The 22,457-nt window shown below is 45.0% G+C and overlaps 1 protein-coding gene across 2 annotated transcripts; it reads left to right on the forward strand.

The window, feature by feature from the left end:
* Positions 1-447: 447 nt before the first annotated feature.
* On the forward strand, positions 448-21,917 carry LOC104927720 (insulin-like growth factor binding protein 3). 2 transcript variants are annotated; one of them, XM_027290158.1, is made up of 4 exons: positions 448-1,764; positions 6,986-7,230; positions 9,188-9,304; positions 19,734-21,917. In XM_027290158.1, exons 1-4 carry the CDS (start codon positions 1,401-1,403, stop codon positions 20,169-20,171), a joined length of 1,164 nt encoding a protein of 387 aa, XP_027145959.1. In that variant the 5' UTR covers positions 448-1,400; the 3' UTR covers positions 20,172-21,917. The 2 variants fall into 2 exon arrangements, with proteins under 2 accessions (XP_027145959.1, XP_019133044.1); XM_019277499.2 differs by having other exon boundaries at positions 487-1,764; positions 9,188-9,307; positions 19,738-19,951.
* The last annotated feature ends 540 nt before the right edge of the window (positions 21,918-22,457 follow it).

Genomic DNA, 22,457 nt, shown 5'->3' on the forward strand with positions numbered 1-22,457 from the left:
GTTTTTCCAATAGTGTCTTTTTGCTGAATGAGTCCAAATTCCAAAAAGGGCACTTTAGGTAAATCAGACCCTAGACGTACGGACAGACGATAAACAAGCCAAAGGTCAGAAACTAAATATTTCAGACATGAAAAAATGCAGAAAGAGAAAAAAAATTGTCAAGTAATAAGAAAACTAATCTTAGCTGGAGACGTTTTCTTGCTATTCTGGGGGTGTTTCCTTACCCTCTGCTTGTTTTTCATAATGCAGTCTCAACACTTTTTCTGCCTCTGTGGTGGAAATCACACAATGGCTGATACTGATTGCTTTATTTTCTCAGTGTGTACCCCCCTCTTGCGTTTGTTATTGCAGAACAGGAGGATATGCCGGACAGGGGGCCGATGCTGAGCCTGCAGAATCTGAACATTTTCTTTCTAATAATTTTGAAATCCTGTGGGGGTCCAGGCGAGGGGGAAGCATACAGGAGGGAAGGTGCAGGGGGTCTGGATGCCTGCTGGTTGGGGCTGGTACAAAGTGTAAGATCAACCAGGGTCTTTGCTATGTGAAAGGTGAGCGCCGCTCCTGAAGCTATTTGGTCAGGTATGCAGTCTGGTCTGCACGTGCGCCGTATTCTGAGCTACATCCCAAAACAGTAAAGCAATACCTCTTTGGCTGCACCCACCACTGAGCATGTGGTCACACACACACACAGAGGTTATATGCAAAGAAATTATTGTTTTAGTGGGTTAATATGGAGGCCACCTACACACCTGCCCAGAGGAATGTTTTATCAGTACTGCATGTGGGGGGTACCACCAATGGCATTCACTCACATACCATTGATGCCAGCAGGGGATGTGGCCAGTGGTGTGGAAACCTCCAGAGGTTTGGAAACAGTCAACACAGACGAAAAACCTTCCCTGGTGCTGCTTAATTCTCTGAAATCCAGAGCATGCATCTTATCCGTGACATCAAATAATATTTATGTTGCTGAAACTGAGGAGAAATGTCGTCAACAGTCTGCAGCTACATCTGCAGATCGCCTTACTTGCCTGGTCTTGTGACAAAAATTGGAATTGAGTTTCCAGATGGAAACAAACACCCTGGGACAGCGTGAAAGCGCAGCACATGAAGAGTCCTCAGTAAATTATTATAAGGGATTAAAAAGAGTTGAATGTTGGAGCAGCTCTCTCCTCAGACTGGATGTAGCGGTCCCTCATATCGGGGCTCTCCGTTTACATTACTCATACGGAGGAGGGTGTGACTTGTTGGCTCTTTTTTCCGCCTGTATAAAACGAGAAGTTCGCGTAAAAGAAAATACAGATGGAGAAGGCTAGCCGGCTCGCTGTGTCACAGAGAGTCCCCTTAAGCCTACGTTACAACTCGCATACTGTCCCTTTGTGACCAGCTTAATCGGCAGAATGCCCGGTCTCTGTGTGCTTTGTCTCGCCGCTGCACTGGCTGCGTTCGTCCGGCTCGCCGGCACCGTGGGGCCGGTGGTGCGATGCGAGCCGTGCGACGCCGGAGCGCTCCTGCTGTGCAAGCCGCTGCCGAAGGACTGCGCGGAGCGGGTGAAGGAGCCCGGCTGCGGCTGCTGCATGACGTGCGCCCTCGGTGAGGGACAGGCGTGTGGAGTGTACACGGCGCGCTGTGGCTCCGGCTTGTCCTGCCAGCACCAGCCGGGAGAGAGCCGACCGCTGCAAGCTCTGCTGGAGGGACGAGGAGCGTGCGCCAGCGTCGCGTCCAGAACGACCAACAGAGTCATCACACCGGCGCAAAATCAAGGTAAGAAGCAGAGTTTGTTTTTTAAATTTGTGCTTCTGGACACCTTGTCGTGTGTGTGTGTGTGTGTGTGTGTGTGTGTGTGTGTGTGTGTTACGTGCTGGCTTTGACAGGCGCTCTCCCCGTGAGGTGCAGCTCTGCGCTGACCGGGTCAGGGAAGGTCTCATGGAAACACAGATTAAAGCGCGTTGTGTTAATAGAGGGTGGGATAAAAGGTGCTTAGACGGATCTACTTTAAGATGCAAGGCGCAGAGAATCATGCGCAAAATGCAGCCTCCGTGCTGTTCTGCAGTGTAAGAACACCAACTCCAAGCCGCTTGGGTTTTAGAGGGGACGCTTGACATTGCGCAGTGATGTGTTCGCGCTGGTTAAACAAATCCCTATAGGCTCCTCAAAGTTTGAGTGGATAACACCAGCTATGGGCTGGAGGTTTACGCAGCAATTAATCGTTGCTTTCCCACCGGGCGGCCACTTCTTTTTCCATGCGCGCACGGCGTGCGTAAAATGCGCAATGACATGAGGAGATGATGATGATGATGTTTGGGCTTTTGCAGATGATGTTGATTTTGAGAAAAGGACAACACTGCTCCTTCTCTCTTTCTCCCTCACACACACACACACACACACACACACACACACACACAGGCTGGCTCCCTCAAACCAATAGTTAAGGAATGCCACATACATACTGTAAGTATACAGTATTTAGCTGAGGCTGAGCGCAGACCATGTCCTTGTCTTCTGTAATGTCCCTTTTTTCCTTCAAGTAAAGCTCATGGATTTTTTTTTGTACACAGCATGAAAATATGTGCTGCTCCTTTCCTGGTCCAGGATGTGGGCCAAAACATCTCTGGTGTGTGTGGCAGAAGGCTTGAGAGAGGAGGAGGAAGAGGAGGAGGAGGAGGAGGTGGAAGAGGAGGTGGAGGAGGAAGAGGAGGTGGTGGGGGTTAAGTCCTGACTTTAAGCAAACCAACACACCCTCATAAAGACACAAGTCCTACTCAATGAGCTTGAAGTGCACATCTCACAGTGCTCGCACAGTGGTCATACGTCTGCACAGTGTTTTGTGTGAATGGATGCATGATGCTCAAACGGCACACATGCCACCTCCGTGTGAAAACACACTGTTGTGTGTTTAGGCACTGCTGACGTCAGGCCTCCAGGAGCCTCTGTGTGTGTTTTCTTCTTCCTGGTTATTTGGTTTGGCCACAGCAATGTGTGGTGTGCAAGCACTCAGCAGTCACATTGTCACACACACACACACATTTTGCATCGACCAGCGTGCACACACTCGTAGACCGTTGCCAAGTTGCCCAAACTGTCTTATTTTATCACTTCCTGTCACTTAACTTCCATATTTCTCTCTTTACTTCTGTCTTTATGAGTTTGAAGCCTCTGATTTAAAACAAAATGAATATTATTCCCCCACGTGGGAGCAAATAGATCCATCTCTCAGGCCTGTAAAGCAAAAACACAACAGCAGTGAGGCTGTATCAGCGCAGGCTTATTTACAGTATCTCCGCTCCTGGAGATGGAGGAGGTGGTGGTGGGATATGATCCCAGGCGCCTCTGTTGGTCAGAGTGTGTATGTGCAGCCATCAGTCTCCCCAGCTCCAGAGCAGCCTCTCCTCCCAGACATTAACAAGCTCTCCTCACCGCAGTTTGTGCTGTTTACCCGTGCGGCATTATACAAACAAATTGCGTAATGTGTTTATCTGAAATGCCCCATACTTCCTAGAAAGGTTATATAAAAGTTTATATTGACAATAAAGATTAATGCCTGCATGAATCTTGATATTTTTGTCCTTCATGGACAGTTCAGAGGACCCCGTGTGGAGGCTCTGTCAGGTTATCTGTCTCCTTTCTCGTCCCATCTAGTGCTGTTGTTGTTGTTGACATGCATGTTGTTGTTCAGAGCTCTGGAAAGCCTGGGAGAGACTGTGGAGTCCCACCACGTCACTAATTGATCAGGTGGTCACGGAGAAAACGGGTGGGCTGCCAGCCTGCCTGCCCACATGAGCTACACCCCAACATGCCCGTCCGCCGCCCTCACCGCAGCACTCGAACACAAAATCTGCTTTGAGTTAACGGTTTAAAACTGTGTTTGGGTGTGTGTGTGTCTGTGTGTGTGTGTGTGTGTGTCTGTGTGTGTGTGTGTGTGTTATGGGCTGAAATGTGCCACCAGAAACTGAATTTAAATCATTTATATTTGAATTTGAATTGCTTAACTTCAATAATTGCATTAAAAAACTGAATTTGAATCACATAATTTGAATTTGTATTGTTCAAATTGAATCATTGCATTGCAAAAACTGAATCTGAATTGTAATTTTGAAATTGAATTTATTAGTTTGGAACTTTGAACATTCAGTTCTCACAATTCAATTTCAATTTTCTGTGACAAACATCCGGGTACTTACGGCAGTTGCCGGTGTCTAGGGCAGTTACCACTGCACTGTTTTAGTTTATTAGACTCGCTGGCATTTCCATTACGTGATTTCTGCATTAATTGGCAAGGTTTTCCTAATGAATCTCTTAACCGCTGCCGCTGTGTGGCGCAGCGGCCACTGACATGCCGCGGCAACTACTGCTGCTTTGATCATCTGTTTTTATTTTCTATTTTATAAAACAGTTAGAGTTGTATTAGATTCAATGGATTCCATCATGTGATTTCTGCATTAATTTGCATTGATTTAATTAATCTCTCAACATCTGTCTCAACTGCTACCGGTGTCTGGGGCAACTGCCAATCACACCTATAGACCCCAAATCCCAAATGTGTACATAAAGCTAGTCAGCATTTCTTAGTGCATCACAGGATTCTAATTTAAAATCCTGCACTAAGGGCTTTCTACCATTGAATATATTTGAGAAAATATGTTAAATTATGCAATCAAGATACACTATATAGGAAAAAGGTCACAGTAAATTATTACTTAAAATATAAAAAGCGAGTCAGCGAGTCAAATACAACTCTGACGACTGTTTTATAAAATAAAACATAAAAAAAAATGCCCATAACAGCAGCAGTTGCCCACACACCGACAACTGCCATGGCACACACACACACACACACACACACACACGTAGGTGCTGATTGGCCGAAGAGGCGTTCTGTGTATCTGCGCTCGATTGCTCTGCCTCAACTACCCGGATGTTTGTCACAGAAAATTGGAATTGAATTTTGAGAACTGAATGTTCAGTTTCTAATGAATTCAATTTCAATTCAGTTTTTCAAAGCAATGATTGAAATTCAGTTTCCGGTGGCAGACATTTCGGCCCATAGTGTGTTCCCGTCATTCCTCATGCCTGTTCGGGACGTCTCCGGGCTCAGTTAGCTCCTCCGACTGTGGCCTTGTGGTGGTGTACCCGACCATGGTGGCACATGGCGGGTAGTTTGGTCCTCTCCTATATCAGGGAGGAGTGTTTGGACCCCCTCCTCCTCCCCTCTTCCTCTCGGTCAGATGGTCACCACTCTGTCTTTAACGATTTGACAGGAATCTTTGCCAGCACCATGGGGCTATTAATATATCTGCTCCCTCATCTACCACTTTACCTCTTACTGCCCGAACCCCCCCTCTGCACATATAAACACATACACAACATTTTCTTCTTCATGGCGTCCTTAAAAAGTCTTGTTTACACTCAGTTCCTCTCTGTGGCTCTATCTCTTGGTCTGCATGCTGTGGAAATTTGTGGATATGAAATCGTTATGTTTCTGTTTATTGCTTGGCTTCATCTCTGGCTCCAAACAGCCCACAAGGCAATGAGCTAACTTTATTTTGTCTCTTTCAAATAGGCCTCTCTTAGACAGTCAGGAATTCGCTGTTGGATTGAGAGAAACAAGCATTCATCATCCTGTTTTATATTGTTTTTATCAGATGTGTCAGCCAAAGCAACTCCATGACCCAGAAGTGAGCTTCCGATTTGTGGCTTCCAGGAAGATTATGGGAAAAATAAAAAATATTTAGTAGCTGATTCATCAGATTTGTACAACATTGAGCAGAATTATCAAAAGATATAGATAAGGCTGTTTAAAACTCATTTCATGACCTGCACCAAGAAAAAGGTATAAATGGTAAATAGACTGTACTTATATAATATCTTTCTAGTCTTCTGACCACTCAAAGCACTTTTACAGGACAAATCTCATTCACCCATTCACACACATTCAAACATTGATGGCATTGGCTGCCATGCAAGGTGGCTCATCAGTTTGAGGAGCTAACCATTCATACACATTCACACACACAGCGAGCAATTTGGGGGTTCAGTATCTTGCCCAAGGACACTTCGACATGCAGACCAGCGATCGAACCGCCGATCATCTGATTGGTGATTGGCTACCTCCAAGCCACAGCCGGCCCAAACTGCCCACTATCTAAATTAAAAACAAACTATCCTTACACCTGTCACACCTGGACTAGATTAACAAGTGGACTCCTGTTTAAGACAAAGCCTTACTCGATGTGTGACATCTGCTATTTCTGCATTCGAATCATGTAAAACAGATTGGACTTTCTCTGGAGTCTGTTTAGTTCAGGCAGTTATCGGGGACCCCACCAGAAGAGTTTCAAAAGCCAGACTTTGTTGACTTGCTCAAATTTGATCATTTTTCCTGGTTTGTGTGTTTCTAAATATGTGAATGTAGTTTGGCCGTACGATCTGAAGTTTGCACGGGGTGTTTTTGTTTTGAGAATCAGCCGGATTCTCTATGCCGTTTCTGTATCTGACTTCCTGCCAGCTTGAGGTGTCCGTCAAAAATAAAACAGCCGCGTATTCTCGACAGAGCCGAGCCAAGAGACGTTTCTGGAATGCTTATAAAACAGATTGTGGTGGTTCCATTTTCCATGTTTTGAAACATTGACCAAAACCGTCATGATTAGGACACGCAACACGTTGCATCTGTGTCCAATGGAATCAGGCTCTGGAGTCGGTTTAGTTCAGGCAATTGGAGTACTCATATTCAAAGTGAAAGAACATCACTGTGAAATACAAATTATGACTGGGTCTGGGTCTTTACCCCTATGAATCCAAAGCTATGATTAGACACCAACTTCAGTTCTGTTCAATAAGTTTGTCTAACGATACCAGAGATCTCAGCTCCTACCAATCATCTGGGAATTATGCAAAGTAGTTCTTTATGTCGTCGTCTTTTGAGTTGTGAGTCTACCAATAAATATGAAACATCTTATAACTGATGACTTACCTTTTACCCGTACAGATACAAATCAGGTAGAAGAAGGCGGCGCCAACGTGACCGCGACGATGACAGTGCTGCCCGGCGTGGCGACCGTGAAGGGCGGGCACAGCCGCGGGTCGATGGACACCAGGCCTCCACTGCACAACAAGCTGATCCAGAAGGATCATAACAGGAAGACTCAGAGTTACAAGGTGGAATCGGTGTCAGGAGGAGCCAATATGGACATTCACAACTTCTCCCTGGAGAACAAGAGGGAGACTGAGTATGTAAGTCACACCCAGAATGGGACTCCTGTTGAAAATGTGGGGGGAACGTAGACGCAGAGGTTTATAAAGACTTTAACTGCTGATTGAAAATAAACTTTAAGGTAATTCTGGTATAATACATCAAGCAGTAACATTTAAGTTTAATATTGTCAATGGTCCCTTTAAAATAATTGCCTTTCTATACAAAATGCTGCAAACCATTATTAAATATCATGAACCAAACACAGCCATTAAGAGTTGCTTGCTAGATTTTTGGCTAAGGCCTAATTTTGTCAACATCGACAAATTTGAACTTGATATTTTTCCTTTTGAAGACAGAAACAATGAACACAGTGAAATAAAGTTTATTATAGCGCACCTAAAAAGCCATTAGCTACCCAACTTGCTTGTTTTTTGTTGGTTAACTAGTTAGCTTTCTACCTATGCTGTATTTTATTCACAATATTTAACAAATGTTAAAGTAAAATTGATCCTAAATTCTAAAAATCACATACCCAGGTCAATGCATCATCATCATCTTGCTGTTTTCTTGATAGTTAGCTCACTAGTAATCCCCCAAATTGGACAAATTCACCTTTTGAAACTCAGGTGTTACCAATGATACTTATTAGTAACTAACGGAGTCAGGGTGCTGCTGTGGTGCATGTTGGCTCAACGAAAAGGCTCGGCTGCAATAAATGGAACTGAACCTTTAACCAGTATCATTGGAAACAGTTGACCCGACTGTTTCATGTCAAGAAAAGTGTGAAAAAAGTCTATTTGCCTGTCGATGATGTCTTTTTTAATCTTTGCTACTGAAGTTCAAAGTTCAAAATTCAAAATTTACTGCTGTCTTTAATTCTTAGGCGCTTATATAACCAACTGAAGCAAACGTTAATTGGCTTGGTAGACTATTCTCTTCATTACTGCCTACTTTATCTCTTTTCTACATTAATTACCACCAACCTCTGTCAATAGACACCATCATCATCATCATCATCATATGCCATGGAGGGACAGAAGTCTGTAGTTTCTTAAAATTTTATTTTATTTAGGGGGCATTGTAACTTGACTTTATTAGAGAGCTGATTGAGAGAGATCAGGCATGATATGCAACAAAGGTCAGTGGATGTCCAATAAAACTTGATGGTAAATGTAGTCCTCAGTGCATGCTATATTGATTGCCAAGGTTGTGTAACTTTGATTAGCGCCCAGCAGTTAACTCAGCTCATAAGCTTGTTCGCAGTGCGTCCTGCTACATGAAGGCACATTTAGTCGGGAGGCTGAAGAAGCAGGATTGCCAACTTGGCAGCAGCCAGCGCCAACCGTCTTGAAAACTAAGTGTTCTCAGTCAGTATAGGAATTTTTGCTTCAGTTGACTACATCTTCCATCAACACTGATTGTAGATCCACATAAATTGCGACGAATTTACTCTTTAACTTCTAGACCACCAGGGATTTTTTATTTCAACCCAGGACTGATTAGCAGTCGTTGTAAAGACTCAATCAGTGAAATCACCAGCTGAGGCAACTTGTTAGAAAGAAGCCTACAGACTGCTGGCTCTCCATGACACATGGTTGGTGGTATGCATCTGCAGCTTCATGCACGTGCAGGAAAAACACATGATATAAACATTACAGGAAATCTCTCTCACTGATCTACAGAGCAATTTGTGGTGAAACACTCCTCAGTGCTGTCAAACATTTTGTAAAAGAAGTAACAGAAAAAAAACATTAAAATTTATGAACTGAGGATAGCTCAAAAGATGTGTTTGAACAAGCAGCTACAAAAATATGTCACCATGCAGTGAATAATTAAACTTTGGGATCATCAGGAGGTGAACTTTTATAGATGTTCGCCATAAATGTGTGTGTAATTGCACATGCTTGATGTTCTCCATGTGTGTGTGATCGTGTAAGGATGAGTGTGTTAATATCAGTGTTGTTGTTGTTGCGGTGTGTTTGCCGGCGTTGCTAGGGGCCTTGTCGGCGGGAGATGGAGAGCATCCTGAGCAATCTTAAAATCAGCAACGTGCTCAACCCGAGAGGCTTCCGCATACCCAACTGTGACAGAAAGGGCTTCTACAAGAAAAAACAGGTGAATGGCTCTCCCTGCTGTTTAACTCTTTTTTTTTTTCCCCTTATACACACACACACGCACACACACACACACCTGCGGATATGCAAATAGACCCACCGCATGCCTGAACACTTCCCAAGAATCCACGCAGACTCATCCCACCCACCCACACATGCTCAACCCCCTCCCCACACACACACACACACACTTTTTTTGGGTTGCCTTGACAGCCACATCAACACTATATTATCAGAATGGCTAATAACCATGTATTACTCCGGTAAATGCACTGCTGCCGTCTGACTCATGCCTCACAGGAAATGAAGTCGGTCAGGTGTGTTTGTGGGTGTGTGTGTGGTGTGGGAAGAGTGTGGGGGGTAGGGATGTAAGAATGTGGTCTGGGAGTGTGTGTGGCACGGTAGATGTGGCGGCATGGGGAGTGTATGTATGGCGCTTGTTTGATGGCGGTAGTTTTGGTGAGGGTGTGTAGGTGTGGGGGTGCTGTTGGTGAGGTAAAGAAAACAAACAGGCTGTCACTGGTTTAGTTTTTCTTGTCCGTGGTACAGCAGAGCTCAGGCCACCCATGGCCTGCTCATTTGTAAGGAGCTTTTAAAAAAAAAAATTTGTTCGGCAGGGGTGACGTGCTGACCTGAGGGAGGGGTGAGACAGGAAAGGTGGCGGTGGATGAATGGGAGGTGCGGTTGGAGGGGTGTGTGGGGGGCGTGCATCGCTAAGACGTACGGCGTGTCAAGCAAGTAACGCCGTCCAATTTCCTGAGGTTGGGAATCTTATCAGAGGAGTTGCACAGAAGTGGAGCCCGTTCTGAGAAAACGCATGAGTCACCGAAAAAACCCCCACAGCACCGTGAGTCAGAGACCAACTCGAGCCATAACAGACACACACACACACACACACACACACACACACACACACACACACACACACACACACACACTATGAACAAAATCACCCTCTCAGATTCTTACCTCACTCTTTCCCCAAAGTCTCCAAAGTGCGGTTTCATTGTTACTTTTATTAAAATCAGACTCTTCCTCTGTCTTTTCCTGGATTTCATCAACAAATATCCACCAGGAAAGTGTCAACTCTAGTGTGTAAGTGTGTATGTGTGTGTGTGTGTGCAGCAGTGGTGCCAGCCCTCGTCGTCCTTTTTCTCAAAAGGCCCGGCAGTGGGGGGGTTTGCAGGGTGTTTAAATCCATCCGAATGGGATGTGCCTTCACGGTGCGTTGCAGAGATTTATGACCGGAAACACAGCGAAGAGGAGACCGTGTGAACCGTCTAGGGTGACAATACTGTGGAGGAAAAAAAAAAAGGGAGCAAGGAGGAGGTGGTGAGAGGGTGGAGGTGGAGGGGTGAAGGAGTGAGCAGAGGCAGAGGAGGAAAAAAGATTTTTTAACACGATACACTGTCGCTGTCTTTGTATCTTAAAGTGATGAATGTTTCAGCATCAAACGCTCAGGGACTGTTGAGAGGCGGCTGATGAAAGCTGCCGGTTTCATCTTTCACGTGGACTTTTTCCACCAAACAGTACCAGGAAGTAACTCGGCTTTTTCTACCACTTAGTTCCAGGAATAGAGGACTAACGGGAACTATAAATAAGTCCCTTTTGTGCATCATAAGGAGGTAATTAGGCAAATTAGACTGATAACAGATTAAATAACAGCTGATAACGGAAACGTTTTTTCACACACAAAGCAATGACATTTATTTTTATGTTTAAACTGCTTCCGAGGAACCGAAAGGATTAACGAACCAGATCGACTTCAGGGCAACAAGTGAAGAGTTTGTTTGGGGAGACGTGCAGTTGTGGAAAGGAAAAAGGCCGAAGTACTGATGTGTGTGAACGTTCTCAGTCGTCCGGGTCATCTTTCTTCGGAGAGAAGACCTGGAACTGTGGATTAGAGGTGAAACGTCTTCACGGATCTACAAGCGCATCCAGTTACCACTGATTGAACCCTTCTTGAAGCAAAGTGCTGATGATCTTCTCAGTGTTTTTTTCTGTTTATCTTCCATGCTTGTTTTTAGGCTATAGTCAGGAATAAAACTGCAGCACCATTGTTTAACTCCCATCCCTATTCTGATTGAAAAAAGTTATTGCGTTTGCTCAGAATGAAGACGGAACAGAAGTTGAATCGGTTTCGAGGCAGGGAGAACAGAACAAAGTACACCTTAACACCTGAAAGTAGTCCGACAGAAGGACTAGAAACCGATTCAACAGGGCCAAATGCAGCAAAAGAAGGACTAGAAACCGATTCAACAGGGCCAAATGCAGCAAAAGGCCCCGAGTTCCTGGAAAAGTATCTGCGTTCCTGGAAAAGTCTAGTGTAGGACAGCAACCCTAACCCAGATGAGCTTTGTGCTCGAAGAAGAAAAGCGTAAAATGTCCTGCAGCATAGTTTGCATCCTAGCTGTCCGCTCTACATGCCACTTTCAGTGTGCTGTGAATCGTAATTGCTGCTATCACTTATAGCTCTTCACATAGAGACACAATTCGGTTACATTGCCAGCTTGTCCAGCTCCTGTTCTGGCACAACATTTGTTCGCTACCAGACAGAAGCGACAAGGAGGCACCTTTGTGCAGTACAAAGTCAGTGGAGAGCGACGTATTCTGATCCGGTGTGGATGGGAATTAATTGCGCTCTATTCGTGACTAGCTTTTTATCCAGCTATATATCGGCAGAGTGTGGAGTCGAAGATAAAGGCCGCTCAAACAAAATCCACTACACACAATGTGCTGCTCATAGAGACGATAACAAAGAGTTGAAGTCCTGCATGCTCACGTGGGCGTGTTCCTTTTTCTCTCTGAACCTCATTTTTTAAAACAAACAGTTGATGAACTTTGAGTCTGGACAGGTTGGTTCGAGGCAGAATACTGTTTTTAAGTCTCAACTATCACGGGGAACAAGTCACAAGCATGCATGCGTGTGGTTTGCAGTGTATATGTTGCTGGTAACATGAGCGCCCCGGTGCTGCAAGAGAAGTTTGAGCAGTGTTAGCCCTACCTCGGCTACAGGGAAACCTATTTTTAGCAGCAGTTATATGAATTGGCCCAGTATCCCAGTTCAGGCCATGCATGCCCAACACTGACCCACTCATTACACCCCTCAAAGTCTCTCTCACTCTTACTTTTCCCCTCTCTCTCTCTGTCTCTCACTCATCATTTCATCCACCCATCATTACCCCCATTTCGCCCTGCCTACAGGGCTTTTGTTCGGACTGCCCGCTCCATCATTCTGTCCATCCTGCCCTTCCGCCCACCTGGCTTTTCCTTCCTTGTTTCACCCCACAGAGGGTTGTGAATGGGATGACAGTGTGTGCCGTCTCTCTGTGTGTACTCTTTCAGACTTTAATGTGTGTGTGTTGAGAGGAAGAGGAGGAGGAGGAGGAGGAGGTGGTGGTGGTAGAGGCAGTGGGTTAAGGATGTGAGCCAGGTGCCTGCGTACCCTTATCCCTCCTCCCTCGCTGGGTCCTGACAGTGCCAGAGCCCATAAGGGCTGACTTATTGAGCGTGACTCAGAAGGATCTGTGGAAACGTACACACCGACCACAATGGCTTTATAATAACTGGCCAACCTTCGGGGACCCAGACATCTATTTTCACTCTGTCTCTCTCTCTCCCTCTTCCTGCTCCCTCCCTCGATTTCTAATCCACCTCGCCTTCCCTCTCACTGGGGGTGAGGAGTCTTGTCTTTTTTTTTTTTTTGCCATGGCTATTACTTAATATGAACCAGAGTCACCAGTACCTGTATGCTGATAACAAACAGGTCAGTGTATAAAACTGCAACGATTTAATTAAGTTCTGATTTAGATCAGGAAATATCAAAGAATAACCGAAAACTTCAGTTTGATACCTGATTTTACGGACGTGTTTCAGTGAATATTCAAAAAGCATTGAGGTTTCATCGTCATCATATGTTTAAGGCTTCGGCTAATAAAGTTTAAATGCAAAAAGATTGTGATCTGACATCTGGAAGGGTTCGTAACTGTGCGTGCAGACACCAGCGTAGAATAAAAAGATTCACGCGTCTGTTTTGAATCAGGAGTGTGCTCTGCATCGTTCACGATAATGTAACCATCATTAATATAATATAATAAAATACATTTATATTGTGATAACTGTTGCAATGCTACATTTGCCACCAACACAAACTGTTAACATGTAAAAATAATTGACAAAGGACAATCTCATCACCTCAAAGAAAAGCACTCGGTTGAGCCATCCGAATACCCTGAAATATCATGATTGTATTTTAGGGCCATATCTGTACGTTATATCATCCAAAATCCAAAAAAGTCATCAGTTACCGTAATATTTGACTCCTCGTTCATGTCCACCTCAGTTGCTAAACTATCAATAGCAAGCCTGTCCTGCTCATTGTCACGCAACACATTGGCCTAATCAAAGCTATTTTTCTCTTTTAGATTGTGTGCGTGCATCAGTCTGACTCAGTTCAGAGAGATCAGAGTCTGCCTTAACATACGTAACTAAACCTCTTTTCATTGGTTGATGAGATTCCTAAGAGATTATGGACTGCTATGGTTCCTGTCACGTATACGGATCCTAAATTTGATATGAAGCAAAGTAGAGAAGCTTTGACGTGCAAATATTTGGAAGTTTTAGTGGATTAATGAACTTCTGTCATCTGTTTCACTTCTATTGATTATTTCATCTTTTTTCTTTTGCACAAACACAAATTATTCTGAGTTCAATCTCATTAAACTTAAAAAAAAAAAAAAGCAATATCCTGCACTTGCAAACACACAAACAAGATGCACCCTCTTTTACACAAACACATATACGTGCGCCCCTATACACACACACACACACACACACACATTGCGTTTTATGAGCTCGTGTTTATCCTGTGGTCAGGCCGGGCTCTTTTTAATGTCCGTGAAGCCCAGCGGCGCTGCTATTAGCTATAAAGACCAGCATCACAAGAGCACGCATTCATACGCACAACACACACGCATACACACCCCATAAAGGTCGCATTATGAATGCGCAGGGTGGATGTGAAATGTGCTTTTTTAGTGATAACCCATGTGGACCACGCAGGGCCAGTGTCTGGGCCGGGAAGGCCGAAAATACGGGGCACGAGGTCTGAGCTGACCTCTGAGCAGAGGTTCAGGCTCTGTCGTAGTAGAGAGTAAAGATGAATACACATCCAGATTAAAGCTTTGTTTCAACTCACCTCACTGCACCTTGGAAGATGCTTTGAAATGTTTGGAGCTCTGCATGGACGACGCCACGATATTGCCAGTTTTATAGAAGCATTCACTCCTCTTCTGTCAATTTGTATGTTTGTTACAAAAAAAAATGATCTGAATATTGTAATACAGTAATTCCAAATATACATCTGAGGTCTTTCAGATGTTGGCATGACACCATTGTTACAAGGCACGGACACAGGACTCAACTGCAGGACTCCGGAGGCAGATACAGGAGGTAACTAGTCTTTAATTACAATCCATGGTTCGGTACACGGAAGATCAGTCAGGTAAGGCAGGAAAACAATCCAAAGGAGTAAGGCAAAGGCAGGGTCCAAAAACAGGCAAGGGTCAAAACCGAAAAGCACACTATGGAAACGCTGGAAAGTAGGACACATGGTTACACCGGACAAAATTAACGCGTTAATTTTGACAGCACTAGTTTAAATACAAAAACACAAGGCGGGAAACTGGGAGACTGGAGTAGGTGGAGCAGGGACTGGATGTGACAACCATTTGTTCAACAGAGTCTTGGTCACAATTCTTAGAGGAAAATAATTCTTAAATAGGTCTCCTTCCAAACCTTAAAATACTCACAGAAATATGACAGTTTGTTGCCAACACAGTTCGCAGTCGAGACGCTGCGTAAAACTTTACAAAAAAACAACAAAGTTTCAGTTTGAACATTAATGTCTTTGTATTTAGAAAAGCAGGTCATTGCATCATGTTTTTTGTTAATGTATACTTTTTAATTTTACGCCCACAACATGTTGCAGAAGATGGAGGCAAGAAAAGATTAAAACAATAACCCACCTGTTTGGATCATTCCTCAGATATTCAGTGGTAAAAGGTGATAGTGTCATAATTGGGTATGAAAGAAGCACCCTTGAAAGATTCGTTCCCAAGGTCCAACGTTTCACAACACACAATTGCAAGACATGGATGGATTTCACCATCGACTGTGCACTATCATTAAAAAACCAGCACTAAAACACGGTGACCTTTGACCCTCTCAGCAGCGCTGCATTAAATACGTCATAAAACATGAATTCATAATTGATATTACCACATCAGGTCAGGAACACTTCAGAGAACAGTTACTAAACAGTTAATTGTTTTTTTTTTTGTAAATATAAACTTTATTATTAATATGTAGGTTTTTAAATAATTGCATTCTGTTTTTATTGACCTCATCATTTTCAACTCTACAGTCTGGTAAATGGCATTGTTAGATGTTGAGCTAAAGCACATTGGAAAAAGTTTCTGTCAGTGTTTTTATTCTTTATTATTCTTTTAAATTAATGAATCACACAAAGCCTGCAGGTGATGAGTGTTCGTTTGGTCGAAGACTCGTTTAAACTTTAGAAACCGGGGCAACAAAAATCCAACACAAAGTTGTGTTAAACACTGAAAATCTTTTTTAGGCAGTTGTAAAGTGACATCCAGTGTTCAGCGGACGTTTGGCTGTCTTGGGCATTCTCCTACAGTGTGTGTGTGTATGTGTGTGTGTGTGTGTGTGTGTATTGAAGCCGTAAAGAAAGGATTGCTTGAGATGACTGCTAATAGTTCACAGATGAAAGAGAGACTGAGCGGAAATTCAAAGGTAACCAAGCAACAGGGGAATGCACACATGCACATTTTGCTCTTCCTCTCCCTTCCGCCTCTCTTTTGGCTTTTCAACCCTCCCATAGACACACACACACACACACACACACACACACACACACATTCACCAGGCACATACAGGACTCCATCATCATTAACCAGAGCAGAGGAACACAATGTTAAGCTCCTCTCCGCAGTCCACTGGGTCAGGGCTAAAATAGAAGCTGGCCGCAGACTCAGACGATGGCACCGTCAAGGGGGTTGGGGTGGAGGGAGGAGAGAGAGAGACAGAAAACAGAGTGAGACAGAAAAGGAGGAGGAGGAGGAGGAAGAGGAGAGGTAGGTAGGAAGGAGCAAAACCGAGTTCACCATGAAGAATTCCTCGATGATGTTAGTGTGTGAGAATGGGGCGTGTTGGGCTGCGTACTTGCCCCCAGACTGCTGCAGTAGTTGTTGGTATTTTAATGGGCCTCTGTCTCTATAAAGCTGCCTTTGATCATGCACTCAAGCTGCACGTGGACTACGCCGGAAACAGACACCTGGTCACACTCTAAAGCCTGTCTGTCTGCCTCGGTGTCTGTCTGCCAACAATGCAGCCCGTGAGTATGAGGAGAGTTTTTTTTTTTTTCATTTTGTTTTGGCTCTGCACCACAAGGTGTTGGAATTTAAATGAAACAATGACTTTGAGATTTCTATGCAGCCTTCTGGGAGTAAAAAGTACTACGAGTCCTACACTGTTCACCCAACCTGTTAAGAGTTAATGTGTCGTCTAAGCTACCTTTATGGATAAGGAAACTCGTGGGAAGTCGTGGTCATAACCGTCTGGGATCCGCACAATCACCTACGATTGGGGTCCAAGCAACGGCCCCATCTTTTGCTCTTGCAATCGTGGGTGACCCCCAGAAGGTCAGACATTGCTACATCTTTGGGAAGTCGGAATTATATCTACCACGACATATGCATATCACCAATTTGTTGTGAGGGCTCAGACTGTTTGCACGGTGACTATGCTACAAGGGCACATCAAGGGTGCACGTATGGAGTGAGTCCTCGAAGTGGACTCTGGGAAGTAGGTGTACGAAGGGAGGCCTTTAGAAAGTAGAAGTAGTGTAAGTCCATGAAGTTTAGTGAGCTTCGGAGGTGTTAGGAGGTTTTTAAACTTTATCAGAGAAGAGAATGCTGAACGACACCTCCCTCCACGACATGGTGGTTGAGAAGATAAGCGTCCTCAGACAAAGTCTGGAGATCATTCAAACTCTTTAACTCATCCTCGCTCTGTTGCAGCGTCGATGTTAGTGGTCTTGGAGGATGCTCGGGTTGCATAACTTATAACTCAGTTGCACTGCGTGTTGTGACCCAATCTAACTCTTGGAAAGAAAGTGAACAAACAAGAAACTGTCTGACAGTCATCATCCCTCTCATAAACGCCAACACACATCAGTGGCGACGTAATACTCTCGTCAGATCACCCACACATCTTGCTATCAATGTAAGCCAAGACACCAGCGGCAAGTTGACGCATGTCACGCAGATTTCCCAGCGTGAACATGCATCAGCTCTGCAGGAAAGCAGCAAATCCGGGACTGTGTTGTCTATTCAGTGTGTGTGTGCGTGCACTACTGAGGCAAATGTGTGTTTTTGTACATTTTGCAGTTGTACAAACTTTGTTGCATTACATCTATCTTTGCGACTCAGAGGAGTTGAGGCAGCTCGAGCTGGTTGGTCATTCAAAACATTCAAATCATTCCCAGTGTATCAAAACATAGAAAATAAAGCCCAGAGCTTCGTTCTGTAGATAGTTTGTCACCAATAACCGGAACTAACATCGTTACGGTGATGTCTCCGTCAACAAAAGCATTCCCAGGTTTACAATCTTATAAAAACTTTAAGCTTGTGTTAGGGAGATCCCGACCCGCCGTGCATCGTGGAAAGAGACGCAGACATTGTGAGTTTAAGTGTTTTGCTTACATCAGCTAACAGCAGGACTTACCTGGCTCTCACTGCCCAGACAGAGGCTGTTTTCTGGGGGAGAGTTCACCGAAGAGTCGGCAGGGAGAACTGACCGGGTCATGCTGACTTTTCCACATAAATCCAACTTTTTTTAAAAAATATAAGTTGCCAAAGACGCCACCGACTACCACGTTAGTTGCTCAAACATTCACATTATCACTATAGATAAATGTGGGTGGGACTTGACCAGCTCTCACTGCCCAGACAGAGGCTGTTCGCCGAAGAGTCGACAGGAAGGACTGAGTGAATTGTCCAGAACCGTTGGCAGAACCCTTTCATGCTCAAAGTGAGCAGCCGAACCTCAGTGTTCTGCTGCACAGAGCCAAATATATATATACTGTGTATATATACTTATGGACTGTACTTATACCGTCCACTAGTTTCAGACTCTGCTGCCAGCAAGAAAGGCAGGCAGAGAGACAGACAGGCGTGTCTCGGCCCTGGCTGGTCACCTCGCTGCTCTGTAACCACTCCACCCCCCGGGGAGAGGACGGGGGAGGTGGGATGATGGGTAGCAGGAGGATTATTCTGAGCCAGAGTTTAGCCTGGCCCGGCCGATTGTGTCGTTTCATGTGTACCCCCCAAATGAAGCTCATAAAATTGCCACTCTACACAGCCCTGCCCCCTGTGGGACATCTGATATTACTGCATATGTGTGTGTGTGTGTGTGTGTGTGTGTAAGCAAGCAGGTGGGGGGTATGTATACACACAGTACACACAACTCTTGTTTGTGTGCGCCTTCGTGTTTGCTGATGTGTGTTTATGTGCACACACACACACACGCACGCTCGTGCACGCTCGTGCATGCTCGTGCACGCGCAGGCCATAATCAGCTCCAGATGATTTTGAGTGTCTGCCAGCTTCCCAGAATAGCAGCGCTGGTTTCCTTGCAGCCCTCCAACTGGCCTTGGCAAATATTTTAGCAACTCCATGTTTACCTTCACACTCCTTCACTCTCACTCACTCAGTGCGTTCCTCATTCCTGCTCCTCTCTTTTGAAAATAATCTACTTTTCTTTTTTTTTTTACCCCCACCGGTCAGGAGCGCACGAGACCCTAACCCTAACTTAAACGGCATGCCGGCTGCACGTCGGACGCCCGAGCGAGGCTCTCCCCGCTCTGATCTCGATACCGTTATTATCGTCTTTCACGAGGCGAGCAGCTGCATCATCTGTTCTGTTTATCCCTCATAAAAAAAAAAAGAAGTAAAAACCTGAGACGGTTCCAGACAGCGGGGCATTCCTTTCCATGATCGATGAGATGTTTATCTTATTAGAGTTCTGCTGAGGCATGACTTGGCCTCCTGACAAGCATCCAAAAATCCAAAAGCCAACAGAGGCTCTTGTTATAATACACACAGGCACGTTGAAGGTGGTGTTGATAAAGCTGTGTCAGCTTAATTCCTCACCTTGGAAACGCTAATCTGTTTTCACAAGTGATAAGTCCTCCGATACTTTACGTTCTTTACCTCTGATGCGAGCTGGTTGAGTGATCGATGCCCCGCCGGTGCCACCTGTCCGATCCCTCCCGTCGAAGGCTGGGGGGCATTTTAATCTTTGCAATCAAGCCACATGCTAATTTTCCACTCTTCTTCTTCTTCACAGTGCCGTCCATCCAAAGGCCGGAGGCGGGGCTACTGCTGGTGCGTGGACAAATACGGGCAGCCTCTGCCCGGCTACGACGGCAGGGAGAGGGGCGAGACGCAGTGCTACAACCTGGAGAGCAAATGAGAGGACGGGAGAGAGGGGGGACGACGAGTGGACGGAGACGAGGAGGACAGAGAATAAAATGGGGGGGAGGGGGAGAAAGACAGAGAGAGAGAAAAGAAAGAGAGCCCACTTTGCTCTTGCATGTAGTTTTATGTAAACATTTGAAAGGGGCTCCGGACCTTTTTTTTTTTTTTGATTTTCAGGTTTCTGTCGGAGAGTTGGGGAGGGGAAAGGGTGGAGCACAGCCTCTGCAACCGGGCCAAGCCTCCTGTCCATCACAGCTATCTGTCCTGTGCTTAGGGAACCTCTATCCTTTCTTTTTTTTTTAAAACAAAACAAAAAAAAAACTATTAAGCTGAAAGCTGAGAGAGAAGGGGAAGAAAGAGAGACACCTACCATCTGCACTATTCTTTTAGAGAGAGAGGAAGGAGGGACTTTTCCACTCACTTTAAAGAGGACTTGTTTGTGACTGTGACCCGAAAAACCGCACCACCACCACCACCACCACCGTTTCTATTGTGTGTTTGTGTGTCTGTCTGTGAGTGTGTATCCGTGTGTGTGTGTGTGTGTCTTAATATGTGCAAGCACCTGCATAGCATACGTGTGCACAGCTGCATGTCTGTGCAAGATGGCGTGTGAGCGAGCGCTCTCCCAAAAGTGTTCATTTGTGTAAATACTTTTAGTTTTCGAGATGCCCGCCCGTCCCCGGCCCCCTGCAATGCAGAAAAATGAAAAAAAAAAAAAAAAAACGCTCTCTGGCTCAGGGTCGATTTTAAAGTGAAGGATTTTTGGATAGCAGGACTTATTATCCAGCACGATGGCCACCGAGGGCCCTTCTTGCTGCCTCTGGCTTGTGCCTCGTCCTGCTATTGGGAAGGGAATGGAGGCAGTCACAGTGCCTTAAAAAACAGACATTTCCACGCCTCCCCTCCGCTTCTCCCTCTGTAGCAGAGTTTAAAGGAATACTTCACTAAAAAAATCTACCTTTTGAGTATAAATGCATGTTCACGCGGCTCTGGCAGCAGCTGTAGGTGGCTTGAATTCACAACAGCTAGATCAGATTTGAAGGGTGACGCTGAAAACACTCCTCCAGTGCCATCCACTTGTTCACTGCTGATCCATGTGCTGATAACTTCACAAAGCACATGACAGCGTGAGGTGGAAGTGTTTGGAACATCCTGAAGGAGAAGATGCAAAATGTGCCAAAATCATCCTGCTTCCAAACCTCTGGATTGCCGCCAATCGTCTCTGAAAAACGGCCACTAAAATAGCGAAAAAGCGTGGACGACATGGACGCAGCTATACAGCCTACACCTCCACGATTGACAGAAATGACAACTCGTCAATCGATCTGAAAAACGTTGCGTTACTGTTCATAGCATCTACGACCAAAGCGTCCATGTCAACAGAATGAAAGACGATGAACGAAGCGGACGGTCACGTTCTCGCTTTGAATCGGTGCAAAATCAAAAAAATTCAGAGATGGCAATCCGGTCTGGCTGTCAGGCTACCGCTGTGAATCCAAGCTGCCACTTTTCAAGTCGACCAAGTGTTTGATACTCAAAAGACAGAGTCTGTCTTCTGTCTCTTTCCCATCATCTTCTATTCCTGTCCACATCCATGTCCCTCGCTCTATCCGTGTCCTTATCCCAGTCCTTGTTTCAACCCCTCATGCAGCTCCGGCGCTGAGCTCCTCCAGTCCTACACGTCTTTACCTCCCGTCTCAAACTTTGTCCATGTCTGCGTGCCTGATCCCGTGTCCAACCCACTAACCTTGAGTGTTATTCCCTACTCCAGCACCCTGCCCACCTCCGGTCCTCTTCCTGTCAGTGGTGCAACCTGGTGTAGGCTTGTTTGAACGTGGCGAACCCGGTGTGACCGGCTGCCCCTATGCTTCAAGCCCAAGCACAAGCACTTAAAGCACTTTAGCTGCGCTGCTACTCCTCAATGCATGCAGTTAAAGACAATTGGACCTTTCTGCATCTGCATACCTTTCCTTCAAGGTAATGTCAGATGAAACAGTGTGATACTGTAAGAAAACAATAATAACCCAGGGAAGAAAAGAAAGAGAGAGAAAAAAAAAAACGAAGCTACACCAGGACTTCTGACAGCGAACTTAGCGAGCACCCCTCAGATGTTTTTCCATTCAATGCAACTATTTTTCTTTTTTTGTTGTTGTTGTTTTGTTTTTTTTGTTTGTTTCTTTGAAAACTGCTTGTATGATCGTATGCCAACAAATCTCCACGAGGTGGACACAGCACCAAATATGCATTCACACAAGTGGTAGGGGGTCTGAGGGAGGAGGCAGGGTCCTCCCCGACGAGCTTCCTGCCCGATGCTCTCCCACATCCTGTGTAAAGACTTGAAAAGTGGAGAGAGTGCCGACAAAGAATGCTTGCCCAGTAGCTTGGTAGCATGAAATCGGCTGTACACTTCCTTTAATAGACAGCAGCAGCAACTTACAACCAACCTGTTGGTGCTATATCCCATCTATTCAAAGACTTGATGTACGGGGAGGAACATACATAAAAATATGTTTAAGCTATTCCCTCCCTAATATTTGTAAGTGTGTCTTTTTTTATATATATATATATAGTATCTACATTATATATATA

The sequence above is a fragment of the Larimichthys crocea genome, chromosome XVII (genome assembly GCF_000972845.2).
Source record: "Larimichthys crocea isolate SSNF chromosome XVII, L_crocea_2.0, whole genome shotgun sequence".
NCBI classification, from domain to species: domain Eukaryota; kingdom Metazoa; phylum Chordata; class Actinopteri; family Sciaenidae; genus Larimichthys; species Larimichthys crocea.

Coding starts and splice junctions, on each gene's coding strand:
- LOC104927720 (XM_027290158.1), top strand. CDS start 1,401: ATGCCCGGTCTCTGTGTGCTTTGTCTCGCCGCTGCACTGGCTGCGTTC. Junction 1,765..6,985: donor CACACCGGCGCAAAATCAAG/GTAAGAAGCAGA, acceptor TTACCCGTACAG/ATACAAATCAGGTAGAAGAA. Junction 7,231..9,187: donor ACAAGAGGGAGACTGAGTAT/GTAAGTCACACC, acceptor CGGCGTTGCTAG/GGGCCTTGTCGGCGGGAGAT.